The 22,204-nt window shown below is 31.6% G+C and overlaps 3 protein-coding genes across 15 annotated transcripts in view; 1 reads left to right on the forward strand and 2 right to left on the reverse strand.

The window, feature by feature from the left end:
• LOC145946136 (secretin receptor) overlaps positions 1-8,436 on the reverse strand; it is a 34,810-nt gene extending 26,374 nt beyond the window's left edge. For 3 of the 7 annotated variants that reach the window (XM_083055600.1, XM_083055602.1, XM_083055601.1), the window contains exons 1-2: positions 4,579-5,410; positions 4,118-4,186 (exon numbers count right to left, since the gene is read on the reverse strand). The gene's annotated coding sequence lies outside the window, so the exon portion shown is untranslated. Of the gene's footprint in view, positions 1-4,117; positions 4,187-4,578; positions 5,411-7,856 lie in introns of those variants that run through there. The other 4 variants (XM_083055596.1, XM_083055599.1, XM_083055598.1 and 1 more) reach the window with 4 other exon arrangements.
• Positions 4,878-22,204, forward strand: part of LOC145946138 (uncharacterized) — a 165,467-nt gene continuing 148,140 nt past the window's right edge. For 2 of the 6 annotated variants that reach the window (XM_083055612.1, XM_083055613.1), the window contains exons 1-4: positions 5,414-5,546; positions 6,115-6,235; positions 6,694-6,953; positions 7,160-7,210. The gene's annotated coding sequence lies outside the window, so the exon portion shown is untranslated. Of the gene's footprint in view, positions 4,933-5,413; positions 5,547-5,831; positions 5,931-6,114; positions 6,236-6,693; positions 6,954-7,159; positions 7,211-22,204 lie in introns of those variants that run through there. The other 4 variants (XM_083055607.1, XM_083055609.1, XM_083055611.1 and 1 more) reach the window with 4 other exon arrangements.
• Positions 10,956-21,802, reverse strand: LOC145945958 (uncharacterized). 2 transcript variants are annotated; one of them, XM_083055266.1, is made up of 6 exons: positions 21,530-21,802; positions 17,712-17,777; positions 15,290-15,355; positions 14,932-15,094; positions 13,575-13,926; positions 10,956-12,346 (listed from the first exon to the last, which is right to left on the reverse strand). In XM_083055266.1, exons 1-6 carry the CDS (start codon positions 21,669-21,671, stop codon positions 12,164-12,166), a joined length of 972 nt encoding a protein of 323 aa, XP_082911392.1. In that variant the 5' UTR covers positions 21,672-21,802; the 3' UTR covers positions 10,956-12,163. The 2 variants fall into 2 exon arrangements, with proteins under 2 accessions (XP_082911392.1, XP_082911393.1); XM_083055267.1 differs by lacking the exon at positions 17,712-17,777 and having other exon boundaries at positions 21,530-21,801.

The following is a 22,204-nucleotide window of genomic DNA, read 5'->3' on the forward strand; positions in this document are numbered from 1 at the left end:
ATATAAAAAGCTGTAATCATTTCTTTAAACGAAGATTGTGTATATGATATTTCCGATCTTCAAAGATTCGTTTTTATTTTTGTATTGTTGAGCATGTTATTTTCTGAATATCTCGGAAAAACTATCTAAAACTCCTTTAGGATGCTTGTAAAATATCTTTGATATTTCTCGAAGGCTTGCATCGCACGCGTTTGTTCGTGAACGAGATTCTGAAATCAATGCCCGCAGTTAGTTGTGCGTGGCAGGAAATTTGCCGACCTATGCAAGTATAATAAGAGAATTATGTAGAGTGTAGAGTATAGACCGTTGTGGGAAAGGGAATGTTGAAAGGTCAATTGGGAGGAAGCGGTTGCTGGCCATATCATGAAACTTGTCCAAGATAATGCGATTCGTTTCTTCCGACGCATCCTCGATTTCTCGAGAGTACGGAATTTCAATTTCGAATCATGAAACTGAAAACTGTGCTGCGGATATCTCAGAATTCCTGAATCATATATCGTAAGATATATACGAGAAATATCGTATAATCTTTTTTCTATAATAGATTTTAAAGTAACTTTCACTGCACACATACAACAACTCACTTAACTTTCAGTGAAAAAAATATTATTTTTTATTATTAAAGAAAATTTAATTTCTGCGTTTATTTTACATTAATACAATTAAATTTAAAAAAAAAAAATGTGTAAGTTATGATGATGTTTTTTCATAAAATTAATTTAAGATTGCTTAGTATATTACTTAGAATTTTAATATTGAGTAAACTACTTGCTATTTTAATTTGATGAAAATTTCGAGCATAATAAAGGGCAAATAGTAATTATGCAACGTTTCGTACTTATATTATGCTAGTCGTCAGCACTCGTTCGCGATGAGTTAATCTGGTTTCGAGACATGCCTGATTTAAACTTTCTTCTTCAAAAAGTCTTCATCAATCTCGACGCCCACGGGACGCTAGATTTGTTAATGGCAAACCGTACTTTTAAACGCCTTCTCATAAAGTAAGCTCGTTTCGCCCAATTATCCTTAAGAATCGTTAGGTCGCCCAAGTAAAATCCAATTGTAATTAGAGAATGAATAACACGTCAAAAATGCAAATTTATAGAATTGCGAAATTTTCCTGAATTCTCTATCTGTAAGAAATTTAGTATAATTTACATCAGACATTTGTATAACGTCTCTCTGTATTAATGATAAAAAAATTATTGCGGCTTGTATAATAATTATTATTGCAAAAATAGCAAGATATTATTAGAAGCTAGCTCTTGGCAGAATATCTCTATTGCCTTAAGCAATTCGTGAAAATAATTAATTCGTCCGGTTTAAGAAAAGCACTGAGAGAAATTTTCACACCAAACATTTTTAAAATAAACTTCTAGACAAGAGATAAGACACGACATTTTACGAGTCGAACAAGATTGATGTTAAAATAGAAAGACAAGAGCTCGTAAGCTCGAAGCGTAAAGCTACGATTCAATTAAGTCAATTTCAAGCAACAATTTTTCAGCGAGGGTCTTATTAATCATCTTCATTTTACAAGTAATTTAAGAACATTGTTTAAATAATTGAGTTTTCAGTAATTTTTTTGCACATAGCCAACAGTTAATTATTCCTAGCTTTAATACTTATTTGATTAACAAAGCAAGGGCAAACGGAAGTTGAACTAGTTACAACGAGAATTATTGGAAGAGGTGAATCTCCAGTGCTCTATTGGATCAAGTGTAAGCTTATCGATTCACTGGACTTCACAATTTACGTAACACGTTATATTCTCAAATCTTAATCCGATCGTTCTTATACGTGCAATCATGTAAATAAAAATTTTTTTTTTACAAGAATTACATACACTTGCCAATATTTATTAAGTCTCGGCGTAATGTTATAATTCATTGGAGGAACCTCTTATAAGAATTTGTAAAGGAGTCGAACGCGTGCTTTTTTTTCAAGTTCACAATTTTACTGAAAACTCATTATGGATTGGTCACGTCGATCCTTCGGGATAGAAAGGTTTTGAGGAAAAAAAAAAAGAGATACGTATATGTATATACAATATTATACATATATCATTTTCTCTCTAAAAAAATTTCAATGTGTAGCGAACGGGATAGTTCGCTACATGTATTCCACATGAATATAAAGTAACGCGATTGTTTGTAGTCGTAAAACGTTGACCAAAGATTTCCACACTAAAGCTTATTAGTTTTATTTCGAAAATTTTAAATATATATTAAATTTTTGTTACACAGTAGTATAACAATATTATTTTCTTTAAAAATAATCTATAGAATAGTTTTAAAAATTTTGACGGAAGAATGGATATCAGTAATATGGATAAGAATTATTGGCTTTATTCAAGTTTTATATTTGTTGATTTTATTATTATTTGAAACTTATTAGAGCTCAAATATAATTGAATTTAATTCGGCAGAATAACAGCAGATACGAGATTCTATAAATTGGAGGATTTAATTTAAGAAATTAAAGTGTGTTGTAATGATATAATTGTTACTAAATTATATTGTGTGAATATTTTCTAGTGAGGAGGGATATTGTGGAAGTACGCATCTACTTTATGAATTCCTGCTGCTGTTTCCAAAAGATGAAATCACGCTGATATTCCAAAATCATCACAATATACGAATAAAAGAACAATGGTATAACTATTTGATCATTATTCTCGTATTGACTTCGAAATGGTCCCATCGCAAAGGTATATACTTAGTGTATACTTTATTAATATTTGTCGATAAAACTGTCATCATTATTAATGTTTCTTATAAAAACTAAATATTTCTATATAGTAAAGATTTCGTGCAAGAAATTGTTGAGGAATTACAGGAGAAAATATTAATAACGGATAAAGTATTTATAACGTATTATATTACTATATATTAGAAAGGGATAATCATAATTCTCTCTCTCTCTTCAAAAGAGAAAAATGTACTAAAATTTAATGATTTTTGGAATTATGCTCTGAAATATATCAGTACATTTATACATATAACAAATCTAATGTTCCTAGATTGATTATGCAAGAAATTGTTGAGGAATTACAGGAGATTATTCAAAGTATTTCAAATCATTTCCATAATAAATTAAAAAAGAAATTACCTAATGAATTTCATGATGTTTTAAAAGACTGTTTTAATATTTCAGTATTAAACTATATTGTTTAATACTATTAATATTAATATTATTAATACTAAACTATCGTTTAATATATGAAATATTAAAACAGTTCTAATATATAATAATATAATATGTTATAAATACTTTATCCGCGATTAATATTTTTGACAGAAATCAGCTAATAACAGTCAAAAATATTAATCGAATTTAAAGTATTAAAATATATTATTTATATAAAGAAAAAACTGATTTTTTCAATGATTTGAAATGAATATTCTGTTTTTAAATGTTTTTTTCACGATAGAAAATTTGTAAAATTTTCTGTAGCCCCCCCCCCCCCCATTTGAGAAAATACAATTATATGACATTTAGAATAAATAATGAGATTTCAAATATTTAACTGAATTTGAGTATCTCTAGAAATCTATTTTAAACAAAATTAACAGCTTATTTTGAATAGTTGTTCTATCTCCAGATTTATTTTACTTTTATTTATTTTAATAATATTTAATAATATTAATTTTATTTTTATAAATTTAAGAAAGAATTGCACAGATTAGAAACGAAAATTGAAAAAATAAAAGGCTACATACAAATATATATTGCTTAAAATTGTAATTAAAATTATATCTTATATTATTATATTTGCTTATTAATATCTATATTTAATTATATATAATATTATATATAATTATATTATATATATATTTAATTATATATATATTATATAATTATATTATATATTTAATTATATATAATTACGTATATTTAAGTTACAGTGAGTCAATTGCAGTGAAAATAAAAAATATTTGTACATTCATTGTACATAATGTAAATATAATATAAATAATTGTAAGATATTCGATTCTCATTCATTCAATCTCCTTGCGTTTTATTTTCTAGCATCCGCGAGTTGCATTTTCTGACTGGCAATAAATTAAATAACTGTGCGTGCGCGAAGATAAAAAGAAGCAGAAAATTCACTCACCTTAATTAATTTCGTCGACGTAAACGCTCTCTGCACTTTGCTTTGCATCCCTCCGATCGTCAGAAAATCCTTGATCACAAACAAAACATAGTGACTTATTACAAATGATTTATCAAATAAAATAAATTAGCACTGAAAAGTGCATAACAATAATACTTTAAATCTACTATTTACTACCTTTATATGATATAAAAAATATTATTTATGTAATATTTAAAACAATTTAATTAATTATTTAGGTAAGTAATTAAGTGGATTTAAAGTATATTATTATGCACTTTAATTAATTAATTAAAGTGTACAATGTAATACTTGATATGAAACTAACCTCTTTACTATCATCTTTATATGATACAAAATATTATCTATGTAATATGTCATACAACTTAATTTATTAATTAAATTTGGAAGCAAAAAAGTTCATCAGAAGACGATATATATAAATAATTCAATATACATACTTTTTCTAATGTTTCTCATTAGGTATACTTTATGGAATTAGTGAAAGTAATTAAACACTTTTATATTTCGCGATACTTTTCGGGCGATCTCGGCGTCTCCGTCGTCGTTTGAGTATTTCTCGGCGAGTCGTGTTCAAAAATACGCTAAAAAGAGTAATCCGCGATTAACTCGTTCTGATTTGTCAATCACACGGTCATTGAACTCCGATAAGTAGATTTACGAACGCAACCCCCCGCGGCGAAAGCACGAAACTCGCACTACTACATAGAGCCGCAGTCGTCTGTGTGCTTTGGGCCTAGTCAAACGTCAAGTTCGTCTCGCGAGCAAGTGTCCTGTGTCGATCATCGTGGCAGGTATTTCTTTGTGCTACTATTCAACGAAATCATCACAGAATATATCGCAAGGGTATCTTTCGACCGTCTCTCGCGAGTCTTTCCCGATCCTGAGAGAAATTGCGTGCCGAACATACAATGGTCAGATTCGTCCCCGCGGGGGTCCGGTCGTCGCGTATTTCTCCGCGTATATTTCGCGCCCGACGTATCTCTTATCAGTGAATCTGCAAGAAAATGTCGCATCAAAGTCGGTGCGAGACTGCGTATCGGGATCGTCGCGTATTTTTCCGCGATTTTGTCTAGCAAAGTCTGAGAGAATATTGCGGGGCGGGGGGGGGGCAGTAAATCGCGCGGGAAATCGTGTCGGCCATGTTGTCGTTCACGAATTATCACGTGTCTTCGCAAGGTATAATGGAATGTATCGTGGGGGCGCCTTGTCTCGAGTCGCGAGGTGGATTATGGGGCGGAGAAGAAGTCGGCCATTTCCCGATCGCGAGATCGTCCTTGTCGAGTTCGTTTCGCGAGCGAGTGTCCTGTATCAGTCGTCGTGGTAGTATTTCTTTCCGATACTTTCGGGCGAAATCATCATAGAGAGATACCGCAAGGGCACAGCTCGACGAACGAGTCTTTCACGAGTAAGTAAAATCGCGTGCCCATATATGTATATAACTTCAGACTCTTCGGGGTTCGTCGTTGCGTGATTCTTCGCGATATTTCGCGTATCAGACGTATCTCTTGTCGGATCTGCAAGGAAATATATCGTATTAAAGCGAGATTGCGTATCGGTCGTCGCGTATTTTGTCGCGATTTCTTGCAGTGTGCGAATATACCGCGGGAAGGGAGGGGGGGGACGCGAGCATTAAATGCCTGTCTGCCATATTGAAGTTCGTTCGCGAGTTATTGTCGCACATTTTTCCTCGGTATTTGCACGTGGATCGGTAAGAAAATGTATCGCGAGGGCGAAGTCGGTCGTTTTTCTTATGATAATATTCTGTTCGCCGTTAAAGTTCGTTTCGCGAGTGAGTACATCGGTCGTCACGTTATTCTCACAATCAGTATTATATATATCATATTTCTCAATATTTTCAGTTACTTATGTTATATATAACGTATAATATATAACGTATAATAGGCATTATAAAAATAAAACATATTTTTATTTAAATAATATATCATTAATGAGACATTGTTTCTTCTTTATAGTGAATTTATTCAAATGGCAGATCGATGGGATGGACATGGTTCACCGGATAAGGCATTCAGCGTTTGAGTATGCAAATTGTGCAGAGCCAGGAGACAGGGATGTTAGCAGTCAGTTTGCAGTGTCAGTGAATTGCTAATTAATTCTGATTTATTTTATTTATGATATGACTGGTAAAAAAAAAAATTACATGGTATATCTCTATGTAATTGATGAAAATTAATTATAGATAATGTAATTTTGAGTCCAAAATTTTTCAAATGGTTCTTGGATGGCATTTTTAAATTTCAAAATGTATTACGTAATTTAAATTTATTGAAAATATTGATTAAAAGATGTATAAGTTCGTGAAAGGAAAATTTGTAAGTAATCGTCTTGAAACTAGAAAGCTTCTTTGATCTATTTAAAAAAAGCTTTTGATAAATTTTCACTTTTGTTTCGAATAATTCACTCTTATAAATTTTGGAATCTTAAACATGGTTAAATGATTAATTTTAGCTTACATATTTATATCATATATATATGTTATGCAAAAAATAATAAGATTGCTCTAATGTATATATGTATTTTATTTGTTACAGGTAGCATTTCTGATAAACTGCGCGCAAGTTCTGCGACATTCTCGGACGGATGTTGTTTCGTGCGATTTTCGCATCGTTTTCATTATTATGCAATGTACGCGAAATACGCTTGTGATTCAAGCGTCGTGTCGGGAGTGCCGTGTAAAGTTTCGGGCGATTGTAATTATTCGTGTTTTCGCGAGTGTCGTGAGTGCTACGAAGGACCAAGAGAGGAGGAGGAGGCCCGGGGAGGCATCGGGCAACAGCGGGACAACTGTGAGGTATGCAAAATAAATATAATTTAATTAATAACATACATTATAACATATTGTTATATTTTTAAATATCTCTTTAAAGGACGCGAAAAAAATATGCATATAATTAAAAAAAAAATATTGCGCATATTAATTACTTCAAAATAATCATTATTGTACATTAGTAGGCATTTCTCTATGTACAATACATAATTTGAATATTTTATTTTCAGAGATCAATGTGCTGTGTACTACAACCTACAACTCTGCTATTGCACGTATCGGTGAGTCAGAATTTGTTTTATAACATTTCTATAAAATATTTTAGAAATCCTTGCTTCAAATATTTATATTAAAAAATTGTTTAAAAATGAAAATGTTTTATTTTTGTAATTTTAATGTTTATTTTTTAATTAAAAAAAATTTTTTTTTAGTTTTGTATATAGATACAAACTGTGATCTTAATTGATATTTAAGTTAAGTTTTTAAAAACGAAAATGTTTCATTTTTGTAATTTTAATGTTTATTTTTTAATCAAAAAATATTTTTTTTTTGTTTTGTACACGAACTGTGATATCAATTAAACATGTATTTATTCAAATTGTTAGTATTCTGGCACCGCATCCAAGAGTAAAGTCTGAGATGCGGGCTATTTTTGCAGTTTTCTTAACAGTTCCTGATAGTTCTCGAATAGTTCCAATCAGTTTTAAAGGTTTTAACAATAGTTCCGGCTTCTAAACATTTTTAAACAATTTTTTAATATTAACGCTGGCACCGCATCCAAGAATAAAATCTGAGATGCGGGCTATTTTTGCAGTTTTCTTAACAGTTCCCGATAGTTCTCGAATAGTTCCAATCATTTTTATAGGTTTTGCCAATAGTTCCGGCCTCTAAACATTTTAAAATAATTTTTAAAAAGTATTTACTTACGCACTTTTTTTAAATAATTCAAAATACTTTTTAATAATATGTTGCAACATTTAAAAATCATTTAAATCATTTTAATAATATGTTGCAACACAGAAATAATTTTAATTATTTAAAAATCTAATCATTATGAATTAAATAAGTTTCGGTCACATTTTTCAGGATTTATCCTCATATTGAAATTTAATTCGTTCCCACTTATATATTAAGCGCGTTGCTTATCGCGCTAATTCTTAGTTATATATATAATTTTTTAAATTTTATAATTTAAACTGTTCGTACACTGCTCGCGCGTCCGTCATCGAGCGGCGTTTAAACGCGACTGCCTTCCTGAGACATATCGCCTCTATATTGTCGGATCTTACGCATGTCCGTCCGATTTCCGACTCCCTCTTCCTCTCTTTTCGCGCAACCCCGTCATCGGTGTTCGTTCCGTTCGAGGCTTTCCTCGTTGCACTCGTATATGCGTCTCTTGTGCGCTTGTCGGCTCGCGTGAATCTCCCTTCTCCCTCATCAACTGTTGCTTTCGTAGATATAGGTAGCCAGAATGGTGAGAGAAGACTCAATTTTGTACAAGTGTACTGCAAATAAAATGTCAAGTTTTCAAGTAAATAAATCAGCAAAGATCTCCAAAAGAAATAATATAAAAATAATTTATTTAAATTATTTTTATATTATTTCTTTTGGAGATCTTTGCTGATTTATTTACTTGAAAACTTGACATTTTATTTGCAGTACACTTGTACAAAATTGAGTCTTAATTTCTTGTCAATATTGGCCTTTTTGCTTTTTTTTCCCTTTTTCATACAATCTCGTGTTTAATTCAAAATTACTATTTGTTGGTTCTCTTTAAATTTTTAAAATATTTTCCCATTTTTTTGTTATGTATTTCTATATGATTAATGGTTTATTGGTTATATGATTTAAATGGTTAAAATGGTTAAAATAATTCATTTTAAGTCCATTTTCATATTCTGACCATTTTAATTATTTAAAAATCATTTAATTATTTTAATCATTGAATTATTTTCTTTTTTTAAATATAGGATAGAAAAAGAATTACTATTTGTTGGTTCTTTATAAATTTTAAAAATATTTTCCCATTTTTTTGTGTATTTCTATATGATTAATGGTTGGTTTGTTGGTTATATGGTTTAAATGGTTTAAATGATTAAAATGGTTAAAATAATTCATTTTAAGTCCATTTTCATATTCTGACCATTTTAATTATTTAAAAATCATTTAATTATTTTAATCATTGAATTATTTTCTTTTTTTAAATATAGGAGAGAAAAAGAATTACTATTTGTTGGTTCTTTATAAATTTTAAAAATATTTTCCCATTTTTTTGTGTATTTCTATATGATTAATGGTTGGTTTGTTGGTTATATGGTTTAAATGGTTAAAATGGTTAAAATAATTCAATGATTAAAATGGAAGTGGCTGCATATACTCGGGCGACCGTAAATTATCGCAATAGATGTCACGTCGGCATCGTGAATAAAGGGGGGCGTATAAAAGTACTTTACTTGTTGCGTGAGACTACGTGACGTGCATTGTTATCGTCGACTCGTCCTGTGTGGCTCTCCACCTCGAACAAGCATCTCCGTAGCATCGTAATCGAGTAATTACATTTCGAGTCAAAAGTCGCTACCTTGAGAGAGAGAGAAAAAAATTCGCATACTTCGAGAGATAATGTCGATGTGCAAACGAATTCCTTCTGACATTTGTTGCGAAATAATACATAAAACTTGTCGACAATTTTTATGGAGTTTTTATTTAATTGCGAATTCTTCCGACATTTCATACAATCTCGTATTTAATTCCAAATTTTGCCAACGGCAATAATATACATTTTCAATTTGATGTCTTCAATTTTCCACATTGTTTGATACATATATTGATTTTTGGTTCTTTAATAATTTTCACTTTTGTTTCCGAATAATTCATTCTTTTTTATAAATTTTGGAATCTTGAACATGGTTAAATGGTTAAAATTGTTAAAATTCTACTTCTTTTTTAACAAAAGAAAATTGATTATTTTTAAATTTTAATTTTGATAAGATTTAAGAAACAACTTTTTTAACGTGTCATACAATCAATGTTTATTGGTTGCTGTATACAATACTATCTTTACTTTATCTTACACTATATAGGGGAAAGTCACCGATATTGTACCGGCTCCTAAATTGTACCATTTCTATATTTCATAGAATCCGAAGGCCTAGCGCCATTTGTGTATTATGCGAGGTTAACCTAACGCCATAAAGTTAGTACACGGAAGCGAATGTTTGTCCACGAAAACATTTGTTTAAAAAGATCAAATAAAAGTTTTTTCAGTTTTAGAAGTAAGTTTTACCCACTTTTACATAAGGCATTAAAAAAGTTTCAATAGATGTATTAATTTAGCTGCTTGTCATTTTTATACTACATTAAAATTGGCATATTTGCATGGCATAGTTTAGACATAGCCTCACTCTGTGTATATTTTGCTACCATAATTTGAAAAACACGACTAGTCTCTTAAATCGTACCACCTATTAGTTGCCTATATTGTACCGGTACAATTTAGGAATTGTAGGATACAATTTCTCTTCTTTTTCTTGTGCTAACATTATTTCCGGAAAAGACTACATCTGTGACTTTTGTTCTCTATAGAAAGCAGTTCATTTGATTTCTTTTGTTACCTATATTAATTTTTTGTTTTAATTGAAAAACAGATTTTTGTTTAATGGTTGTTTATTTCTTAATTAAGTTTTTAAAAATGAAAATGTTTTATTTTTGTAATTTTAATGTTTATTTTTTAATTAAAAAAAATTTTTTTTTTAGTTTTGTATATAGGTACAAACTGTGATCTCAATTGATTTTTAAGTTAAGTTTTTAAAAACGAAAATGTTTTATTTTTGTAATTTTAATGTTTATTTTTTAATTAAAAAATATCTTTTTAAATTTTGTATAGGTACAAACTGTGATCTTAATTGATATTTAAGTTAAGTTTTTTAAAACGAAAATGTTTCATTTTTGTAATTTTAATGTTTATTTTTTAATTAAAAAATTTTTTTTTTGTTTTGTACACGAACTGTGATATCAATTAAACATGTATTTATTCAAATTGTTTGTATTTTATTTTTATGTCTTCACAGTTTTTAATTAAATCATATCGGTACGATAAAGGAAACACGGTACAATTTGGGAAACCCCGTGGTACAATTTTGGCAACTGGTTGCTAAAATTGTACCATTTGCAGAGGTTTTAAAAAAGACGTATCCGCAATAGAAATTGTTGTGCAAAAAATCTCAAAAAAATATAGAATATTACCAACAGATCAAAGATAAATCCCAATCAGTTTATAATCCATTTTTATTAAATTTTTGCAAGTTATAAAAAAAAAATTGAAAACTGGTCCAATATAGACACCTTACTCTAACAGTTTCGAGAAAAAATGTAACGACCCATTTCGATGTGATAGTTTTCGCCGCGTAAAATCGCCTTTCACTTGTCTCGTCACGTATATCATTGATCACCGATCACTTTGATTGACTCGATGGTTGGTTTCGATTATGTAATGGAAAGATTTTTGAAGCCATTGTCATTCAAGGCCGTAATACTTTCGCCTTTATCAGTTGATGCGCTGGGACTTGCGTCAAAACAATTCAATGAATTAAACATACGTACTTCTTTCACGCTGATGCATTCGCGAAATTACGTCGGATTTTACGCTAACGAGATATATTTATTATCGCTATTTTTATCACACAAATCGCATATACATATATGGAACATAGTAGAATGAAGTAGGTCTTATAAATTTTTTGAATGATACATATCTAGGAGCTAAAGTATTTAAGTAAATCTTTTTAACAGACGAATTTCTTCGACAGAAGACTTAGAAATAATCGATTTAAATAACATAGCGCTTAAGAAAAAAATACGAAAAAGAAAGCTAATACGAATGCCAATCGGACTGCTAAAACGAATAAATCGATCGTTCTTTGGCAATACAATGGCTCATCGAAGCCGAGCATTAGGCAAGGTAGTCAAAGATCTTCGAAGTCGTTATCATTGCACGTATGACACAATACAAAGTCGATTTTTAAAGTCGATCGGACTCTGTCCTGTTTCACTGGAGTATCATATTCATTCTATCGACTTAGACGTATTCGGCAGCGATTATTCAGCCCCTTATACCTTGAACGAGGACAGCCTTCGGGCATTGTCAGTCGCGTTAAGCTCGTGTTATTGCGCTCGTAATTATTGCGCGACCTGATAACTCGGCGATATTTCTTCACGATTTTTCACGGGTATTCTTGTCAGGGTATCAATAAGTGCGTGATGTCGCCGAATTCGTATTCGCCCAGGAGAACGCGAAACAGATCCCTCATGTTGAGATGATGGATCGTCTCGTTCACGTGACCCGCCACGTAATCCTGAATCGGCGGCAGTATATCCGGTTTAATGATGTCCATTGCTTCCGGTGTCAGCTCTTCAAAGACCTGCGAACAGATCGATTTATGCGATGAATTTATCGAGACACATTTAAGATCCCCTTCCACCCGGAATTTTTTATTCCGCTCGATATCCGCGAAAAATGTACGGAAAATTGCTAGGTGTAAAATTAAACGTCACTCAACCATACATTGTAATTAAATGTACTGTGACTTTTCATTGTCGGTTTTAACTATCTCTAATTCATTCGCATTCACTTGGAAGTAATCGATCGGCGGCACGTGGTCTGCTTGACAGTTGCACAGTTGAAATTTTGCGTTGCCATCGAGGTGAGAGACACGAATAAATTGAGCGATTAATATTTGGCGGACGAGCTGGAATTTTTCAGTTTCAATGATCGGACAAATGTGACCTCGTGCCACTCGCGTTTCTCGTGCATCGCGAGTAAAAATTGCGACGGATATCGCGTAGAAAAAACGGTCGTAAAGAATTTCTTACCGATAAATATTATAGCGATCGCAGAAAAAAAGGGCAACCGGTCGTAAAACGAACTGTGCACAGCTTGTGCACAGTTCGAATGTTATCGGGATCGCGTACGGAATCATCTTTATGACATTGATATTATGAAGAATATCGTAAAGTAAAACTTTTTTTTATTTAATTTTCTTGAGACGCGATTCCATCAGCTTTAGAGCTACATGAATTTTATTCTGGTTGTTTTTATTATTTTACTCTAATTATATAAAGACTGATATAAAATTATACATATAATACACTGAGAGAATTTTCTCTTAAATTTACCTTGAAAATCATGGTAATTATGGGACAATATGGTATGGAAGGAATTTTTTATGAGAATTTCTCTGATTAATATTTATCACAATAAAAATAATAATATTTATCACAATAAAATATAAAATAAATTTGATTAATTTTACTAAACTGCAGTAGTAAAAATAATCAAACATATTTTATTGTGATAGATATTATTTTTATTGTAATAAATATTAATCAGAGAATTCTCATAAAATTCTTTCTATACCATATTGTCCCACGATTATCATGATTTTCAGGGTAAATTCTAAGAGAAAATTCTCTCTGTGTATTAGTAATTTAAAAATTTTGTGTGATATTTAAAAATTAAAGGACACACACGAAGTTGAAATAGTATGTACATTCATCGTAGAAAATGAATACAAGATTTCTTAACCGGTCATTGTTTGTCTGGTTATTTGTTTAATTTGTTTAACTTATTTAATTATCGTAACATCTTACCTTGCTCATAATTTGTCCGATCTTCTGGCCGCCCATAAAGTTCTCCAGGTATATCTTGATGGCACGCAATGAGAAGTCGAGATCGAATCTTTTCATGTACATTCCTCTGGCGTAGCCCAGCACGGTGTTTACATACACACGGAAATCGCGTACGGTCGTTTCGAAGGGACCTGCACCGTGTAGCGGATACATGTCGCCCAAAATGCCGGATATGTTGTAATAACCCGTCGCCAGGATCTCGGGAATGGAAATGTTGATGGAGATGGTAGGGCCGATCAGCGACAACTTGGCTCGGTCGATCAGGAAAGTCGATAGTTTCCTCAGTTCCAGATTTTCGATCACTAGACTCACTCTGGCGAACAGATTTACGATGACATACATTACGAAACGTCTTGTTTTCCGAAGCTATTAACACATTCCAATCGCAACAATATCTTTCGTGTTTCGTGAATAGAGAGGGAGAAAGAAAAAAATTTCAAATATTCAGATAGAGAAAATACTTCTTAATTTTAGAGTAAAATTGTTTTTTAATATAATTAAAAAAGAATAAAGATGCGGACAATATATAAAATTTGGATATGAAATTCAACTTTCAACGCTGCACAGAAAATAAACAAGTGTTTACACAGTCATATCACAAATAAATATTCAACACCGAAAAAAATTGTATTCTCATGTTAAATATATGTCACTTATCTTTATATCTTTTAAAATACTAAAATATATATAGGCGCCAAAAGAATCCTCTTAATTTAAGAGGAAAATTCTCTAAAGAGATATTTTTATTAGATATTCTCTTAACATGCAAGAATATATATACTTAATGGGATTTTTTAATCAATATATTATTGATATATGTATAATTGAATATTTTTTATGTATTTGACATAGTTAAATACACATTTTTGCATATTATATTACTATTTTTACTATTAATTGGTAAACTTATAAATTTATTATAAATTTAAATAATTTAAATAATTTAATTTATTTATTTTAAATTTATTATTAATTTATTATATTTATTTATTGCGGCGCTAAAGTTGCAAAAAAAATTTAAGAATATATACTCAATTTAAGAGGATATTTCAAAAAGCAAAAATAAAGATGGAAATATTCTCATTTATTAAGAATATCTATTAAGAGGATTTAAAGTATGCATTTGAAGAAAACAATTTTTTCGGTGAATGAATGATATAAAGCTCGCGAAATTATATCGATTTTATTTCTAAGAATTCTTGTAAACACTCCCTCCCTAAAATTGCATACCAAGTCGCGCAACCTTTATTTTTTCACCGTGATTTTCTGGAATTCGATGTACACCCTCCCTCGTGTAATATCGATCCCATCGACTTACTTTCCTATTTCCGGATTATCTGTGTCAATGTCGATCTCGTCGAGCGTAAACGGCTCAAGCGGAGGGATACCCAGCTCCGGGATGCCGTTGCGCATTCGGGAACGGAATTTCTCCAGGAATCTTCTCAGCTTGAACTCGAGACCTCTCGACGCAGCGCTATCGACTGTGATCCGTGTGATTCGACGATTAGCATAAACGCGAACTGCGCGTACTTAAGTATACTTTGAAAATTTTCTAACAAGGACACAGTGTGACACAGTGTATCATTCTATCTTTGTTGTTCACTGGTATTGGAAGAAGATAGAATGATACACTGTGCACACTGTCTCCTTGTTGGAAAGCTCCCTTTGATACTTACTGACTCCGGTCGTCATCCGCGTGGCGTTGATTAATAAATTTCTCGGCCTCTCCACTGCGTTGGTTACTACAATCAAAAGACGAAACACTTTCACTCTCTTTCTCTCTCTCTCTCTCTCCGTGTCTTTCATTTTACTTGTATTCTCGTTTATCTTATTGCGCCTGCTTGTTATTGCCGCTGCTCAGGCATTAACTCTTTCAGCGCCGCGAGAGCCGAGCTTCCTGTGTGTTGTTATGTCAATCTCTGCTTTATTGTATAGTTTATATACATACGCGAAATTGCATACTCGTGAAAAGACGAACTTTGTTTAATTTCGCGTCGGGAATATAGTAGAAGATAAATTACTCTCCATGAACTGTGTGTGTATATGAATAGAAGACATATTTTATGGAACTTTATATAACGATGCATATTACGTGTGCATAAAACTCTGTCAAACTTTAGTGATTTCATTGACCGAAAGTTATTATATTTTTAGAATAAGAATTGTTTATTCAATTTCTCTTTTGCCTAGAAAAATAATAAACAAAATTTTTTATATTGATGCTTTCTGTATAAGATTGCAAAAGTATAATGCCGTATACATTAAATGCAATAAAAATTTATATAAAATCAATAAATATGCAATTATAAACTCGAGGAAATTAATAAAAATACATATAGATTTCTAAATTATTATTAAAGAAAATGCACATAATTTATTATACAGCATGTTTCAGAAATTTAGATGGCTAGATAAACTTTTTTATACTTATTTATACACAATTATAATTTAATTTCTATAATAAATAATATGTACATAGAAAGTTGCTGCGTGAAAATGTCTCTTTGTACAAGAAATATTCGATAAGAACACACAGGTTTCTCAGTATTAAAAAATCGAAGATACAAGCGCGAAAGTAGTCTCATGCATAACATAGCGGAATCGTTAATTAATCAGCATTGTGATCATTTTTTATGTAATATTGTCGGTCTTTGACATCTCTACCATTTATATTTGAATACAGAATCGCGATGCATCGGTATATACTTTTAATTTATCCACGAATTCATTGAAATATTTATTATAGCCTGTTTATAGCCTTTAGTTCTAATTTTCCCTGTTATATTAGAAAAGAATTGAGAAAAATATATTACGAGTTATTAATTATTTCAACGTGTATATACTATACATAAAATTTCTCAGGCGTGATCGGTAAATCTAATTTATTCTGATTATAATTATATGCAAATTGAAATTATCGAAGTATTTATGTCGTGAAAATCTTTTCAAGACCTCTTGCGCCTTTCCTTGCATTTTCCCGCAAAAGTTTGTCGGCGATTCTTACCGAAGTGGACAAATAGAATAGAACGTTCAATTCGATCGTTATTATTCGATAGCAGATGTAAATGAAGCGACTCGATACATTCATTTAAAAAGGATTTAAGAAGCAATCTAGGTCAACTTGTATAATGCAATTACAAAAGCGTATCGTTTCTGCGATATAGGAGAAATGCAATCTCTTCTCAATCAAATGCCCCTTGCTATACCGCGTTATTACAGATCGAATTACGCGGTATTACGGTATTTCTCCACCAGACGTCCGTATATTTGCATCTCTGAGAGAGAACTCGTCTCTCTATACTCCATGCGCACGCTCGGAATTTACGTTAACGCAAATTACATTCTCCAAACGTGTTCTGTGGAAGTGCAATTGGTCGCTAATCTTTTGACATGCTCCACGTGCTCTTCTACTTTGCGCTCAATAATATATGACGGATTTTGATAATGCAAAATTCTGACATTTACGACGGTTAAAACGTAGAATATAACAGTGTGCACAAAAACATATGCACGTTATATTTTTTAATTAATAATTTTGAAGCATCAAGAAATCTGAATAATTCTTAAGGATTTTAAATTCGAGAAATTGATTTTTTTAGAAGAATATAAAAATAAAAATAAAATAAATTTCTTCCTAATTAAATCCATGTAATTTATACAAATAATGAAGTAATAAATTAATTTTCATCAGTTATATGTATAAAAACAGTTTAAATTTTGCAAGATTTTATTCGAAAATTTCGATAGATATATTGTACGAAATGCTTCTTTATATCTTCAACATTAAAGATATAAAGAAGCATTTCGTACAATAAATCTATCGAGATTTTCGAATAAAATCTTGCAAAATTTAAGCTGTTTTTATACATATACCTGATGAAAATTAATTAATTACTTTGTTATTTGTCTAAATTACATGGATTTAATTAGGAAGAAATTAATTTTATTTTTATTATTTTTACATTCTTCCAATCTAAAAAAATCAATTTTTTTCTCTTTATTTTTGTTGGGGAGGGGAAGCTGCGCTGAAGCCGCATTTAAGCGTGAAGTAGGTGCATAAGCCTTTGAATTATCATTGCATTTTCTGCGAAAACGTACTGTATTCCGCGGCAGTGTCCGTAACGCGATGCAATAGTTCTTTTTGCCGTTGCACGATTCCCGTTACTGTAACAAACGATTACAAGTCAAGGGGACACCCTTGCAAACCACAACCGATTAGCCAAAAGGTGAAACGCTATTAAGTACTAAAAGTTTGTGCAATAATTATTATTAACGTTTATACATATAATTTTCAATAGCGTGATACAGTTTGACACATATCCAATATTGTTATCAAAACAGTAGAATCGTTTTGCAATAACATAATTAACAATTCACTCTCATAAATTGAATCTTTTCTTAAGAAAAAGCCATGCCTACAATAGTAGAACAATTATAGACACCCTCCTCTTTTGTTAAAACTTAATTTTTATAATATTCCTCATCTGTTCAAGTGATAAATTTTTATAATATTCCTCATCTGTTCAAGTGATAAATTTGAAAGATTTAAAATCTATCTCTCTCTCTCTTCTTCCATAGATGATGGACCAATAAATATGTTTTTAAACATTTATAATTTTCATACTCATTATTTACAATTATTAATAAGTTATTTTTGCAATTGTCTTTATAAGGAGAATCAATCATTACACGAGTTTTTTGAATAATCACTTCATTCACGCCATTACTTATATGTTATAGCAATTTCAAACTTTCCTTTATAATTGAAATTAAATTGTTTTACATTTGATGTTTCTTCCTCTAGCATTGTATTGTCTCCGAAACTATTGGCAAAATATGGTTTGAGGTGCTATACATTTAATTGTAAAGTCCTCATCTTCTTTAGTGCGTCAAATATCTTTTATCTTTTCTTACGATTTCATTTTTTTCTCGCTGTTCTTTCCATGTCCAAAGATAAATTGCATTACAAACGCTTTGCTTTGATATTAATGCCTATATTATACAATACAGAAGATGTTCATTAAACCCATACTGGGTTTAGCAGTTAATTCTCAAAGCACCTTTATTCGCACATGTTTAATTAAACTGTTTATCAGCACAGTGAACATTGACTATCATGAATTCGAGAATCGGTCTTCTATCCGAGAACAATTGAATGCGTATCGAGCAGTTTCGTATTACAGTAAAGTTCGTATAGTAATTAAATGATTAATTGAATTCGAGCATGAGTTTTGTTGTATGAAACAAAGGAACTTTAACACGCGGCTCGACTTCTTGATCGAGAAGCGTTAAATGCATTCGGCGGTTCTGGCGCGGTAATTAAATGATTAATTGAACTTGGAGAACGCAAGAATTTTGTTCTGTTGTAAGCAAGTTGTAAGAAACTTCAACGCTCGTGTTTACTGTGATATACAGTAACGTATTACGCGAGAAAGATTTAATAAAATAATATTAAAATAAAAATAGAAGTATTGCTTTCGCCAAGTTTATGTTGCGATCCAAAGAAAAGTTTATGCTACCGGTTACGATTGATTTGTTACACGTTAGAACGCTTCAATCTATTAGCGTTGTACGAAAAATCACACGCTTTTCAACTTACGTAACGATTTATGTATAAGAGATTGTGATTTTTTTGTCATTTTTTTTATCGCTATGTAAGCGACATGTATATTGTTGACGATCACATTCAACGTTAACCTTTTAATCTGGATCAAGAGAAAATTGCTCGCTATATTAAACGATTATTACGAACGGAAAAATACTATGAATGGACATTTAAAACATTCAGTGAGATAGTAAAATATGCGCAATTATTCTTTTTTTTTACACAATGTCGCGAATAAAAATCGTGCTAATGCATAATTCCTGTTATTAAGCGTTCAGCGTTCAACGCACGTCAATATGCAAAATAAGTCGTAAATAACAGATGTGACTAATGCCGAGCACAAAAAGCGTCTTACGTCGATCAATTTCCTACAACACAGAAATCTCATGCCATTAACAGATATTATCATTCAACGTAGGTACGTTAAATTCTCTTTAATACAATTACCAGTCCGCTGCACAACGAATGCATCTTTGTCTGAATCACCGTCGTTTCCGCGAACAAATGTGCGAATGCATTTTTTTTCAATGCCAGCTATTCGTGATATAACATACTTTCCGATAATAAAAAACTATCCTTTGGACTTATATCGATAGTCTTTATCAATCTAGTATCATATCGATGAATATTAATTTGATTCATTTGATTGAAAGCCATTTCTTCCTTGAAATGTTTCTTTTTAATTTTGAATTAATAAATCGAGCTTAAATTATTTAAATTATTCAGATTAATTGTATTTTCGAAGATAATAGGTTTTTCGCACAGAAGAACTGTTTACATTAAATATATTTACATTTTTAATATGAAAAAACATATTAATATATATTAAAACATATCTTGGTATAATTTACGGCCTCTAATACTCAATAATTTCAAAAATACGGGAGTTTATCTGTGTTTGAACTACGACTATTTTTTTATCTAATTGCATAATACATCGGAATGCCATCTCGAATGCTTCACGTGTATCAATATATTGCGAATGTCCTTTTTCTATCGTCCTGTCCCTGTTTGCATTTTTACAAAAATACATCGGTATGTAACAATTATCATTTCGCGTGTGCGACGCGTGCATAAATTATTATCTAAGGTCGATCAAGTTGGAATAATGTACAGCTGATTTTGCATCTAATTAAAAATTTAGGTCACTGGTCAATAAATTTCGCATTTATGCTAATTATTTATGCAAGCCATAGCCGCAAGTTGAAAGCCGTGTTTGGGAAACTCTCGTGCGAGTTACGTCATTCTGATTCACAAGTTATTTAAATGGGTTACGGTGACTTAAAGGCTAATCTTTATCTCTTGCCTCTATCAATCAAATACTTTCAATCTCGCCGTTGCTTTGGCGTGGAAAGGCCTCTTCAGAGCTCTCTATAATATCGTTATCTAACATCTCCGTGTACTTAAACTTTCCATCCATCGTCTCATCCTTAATTGATACCGTTGTATCGCTGTATTTGTGTTTTCACTTTCATTGAATCGTCGACGATACTGCGCTTCTCGATATTCAAGCATTATTATTTATTCTCTTGTGTTCAAGCTTTAATTCGCAAAATATTGTGTGCAAAATAATATTAAAATTTATTTAAACCAAAATTTTAATTTTGAATCAATCGGTTTTTTGACGGACAAGATTATTGAACAAATTGAAATGATGTTTTAATAATCACATCAATTTAATACATTAAATCATTAAAGTAAACAAAAAGTCATATTATGCATCTCGCGCATTCGATTATCAATTCGAATTAAATTAATTAAAAATATCAAATTACTTGATTATTTCTTTAAATTTTGAGCTGTAAGCTACAATAATTTTTTCAATTGTTAATATCTCATTCACATTGTGCAAGAATCATATGTGTGCGAAAATGCATAATATTTAATTGCATATTCAATTCCGCTATTTAGTCCCCCCCTCCATACAAATATTAATTATTAATATATTTACTGCACAAACATTTATTAAGATGAATATTAATAATATTTTCCTAGTAAATATTTCATAAATTAAACAGCGTACAGAGACACATTATGCAGGAATGAGTTATCAAGCGGTAGATGATAATAATCCTACAGTAGAAAGTAGTTAGCCTACAATCTCGTGTTCAGCATTCAGATGCAGCTCCGCGTGTTTACTGCTCACTTTTTTTTATAATATCGATTTTGCATTTCAAATTTTTATCCCTATTTTTTTGTCGCTTTGAAAAATATTTGCCAATATCTTTGTAAATATTTGTAGAACGTTCGATAAACTCAGCCTTGCGGTATATATGTAGGATATTCGAGATTGACATCTAGATAGACTCACGGAAATTGGTTGCGGTGTTCGCGACGTTACCGATGCCGTCTAGAAGGGCGGAGGGCAAGGGCTCGGTCGCCCCCGTAATCCCGAGGAGGACGATGACGCATATCAGCGTCGGAAGTCGACTCGTTTCTACGCGGTACTTCATCGTCCTCGGGCGCGCGCGTATGACAGCTCCTCTGTCAGACGCGAGAGAGAGAGATCGGTTACGGAAAACACGCGGGAAAGAGAAGCCGAGGCGACCCGCTCCCGTGGAAGCAGGAAGGCTGACTGACAAGATGAAAAACCGTCGGTAGAGTTTACCGCTGCTGTACACGAATCAGCTCCTCCTGCTTGTCACGTGCGTGCGTGGATGTGCGAGCGTGTCCAGCGAAAGTGAACGCTCATGCACGCGCGCACTCGCGATATTCGCGTCGACATTTACACGCTTGGTTTCTCGCGTTAAAGTGCGCTCCGGGCACTAAGACAGGTCCGCTTTGCCAGAGTTTTTCGGAGTTTACGCGTCCCGAATTTTTTCGGCGATTATCTAATTCTCGGTTCATCTGACAGTCAAATATATAAATTTGAAATAAATATAATAAATTATAAATATATGATATAAATTTAAAATAGACGCGCCCTTTAGATTGTTTGTTTCACTCAAAATAGAGACAATTTCATCACTAATCATACCTAAACATT

Source organism: Prenolepis imparis, unplaced genomic scaffold (genome assembly GCF_030444845.1).
Source record: "Prenolepis imparis isolate NDT839.2.m4 unplaced genomic scaffold, iyPreImpa1.0 SCAF_15, whole genome shotgun sequence".
Lineage (NCBI taxonomy): Eukaryota > Metazoa > Arthropoda > Insecta > Hymenoptera > Formicidae > Prenolepis > Prenolepis imparis.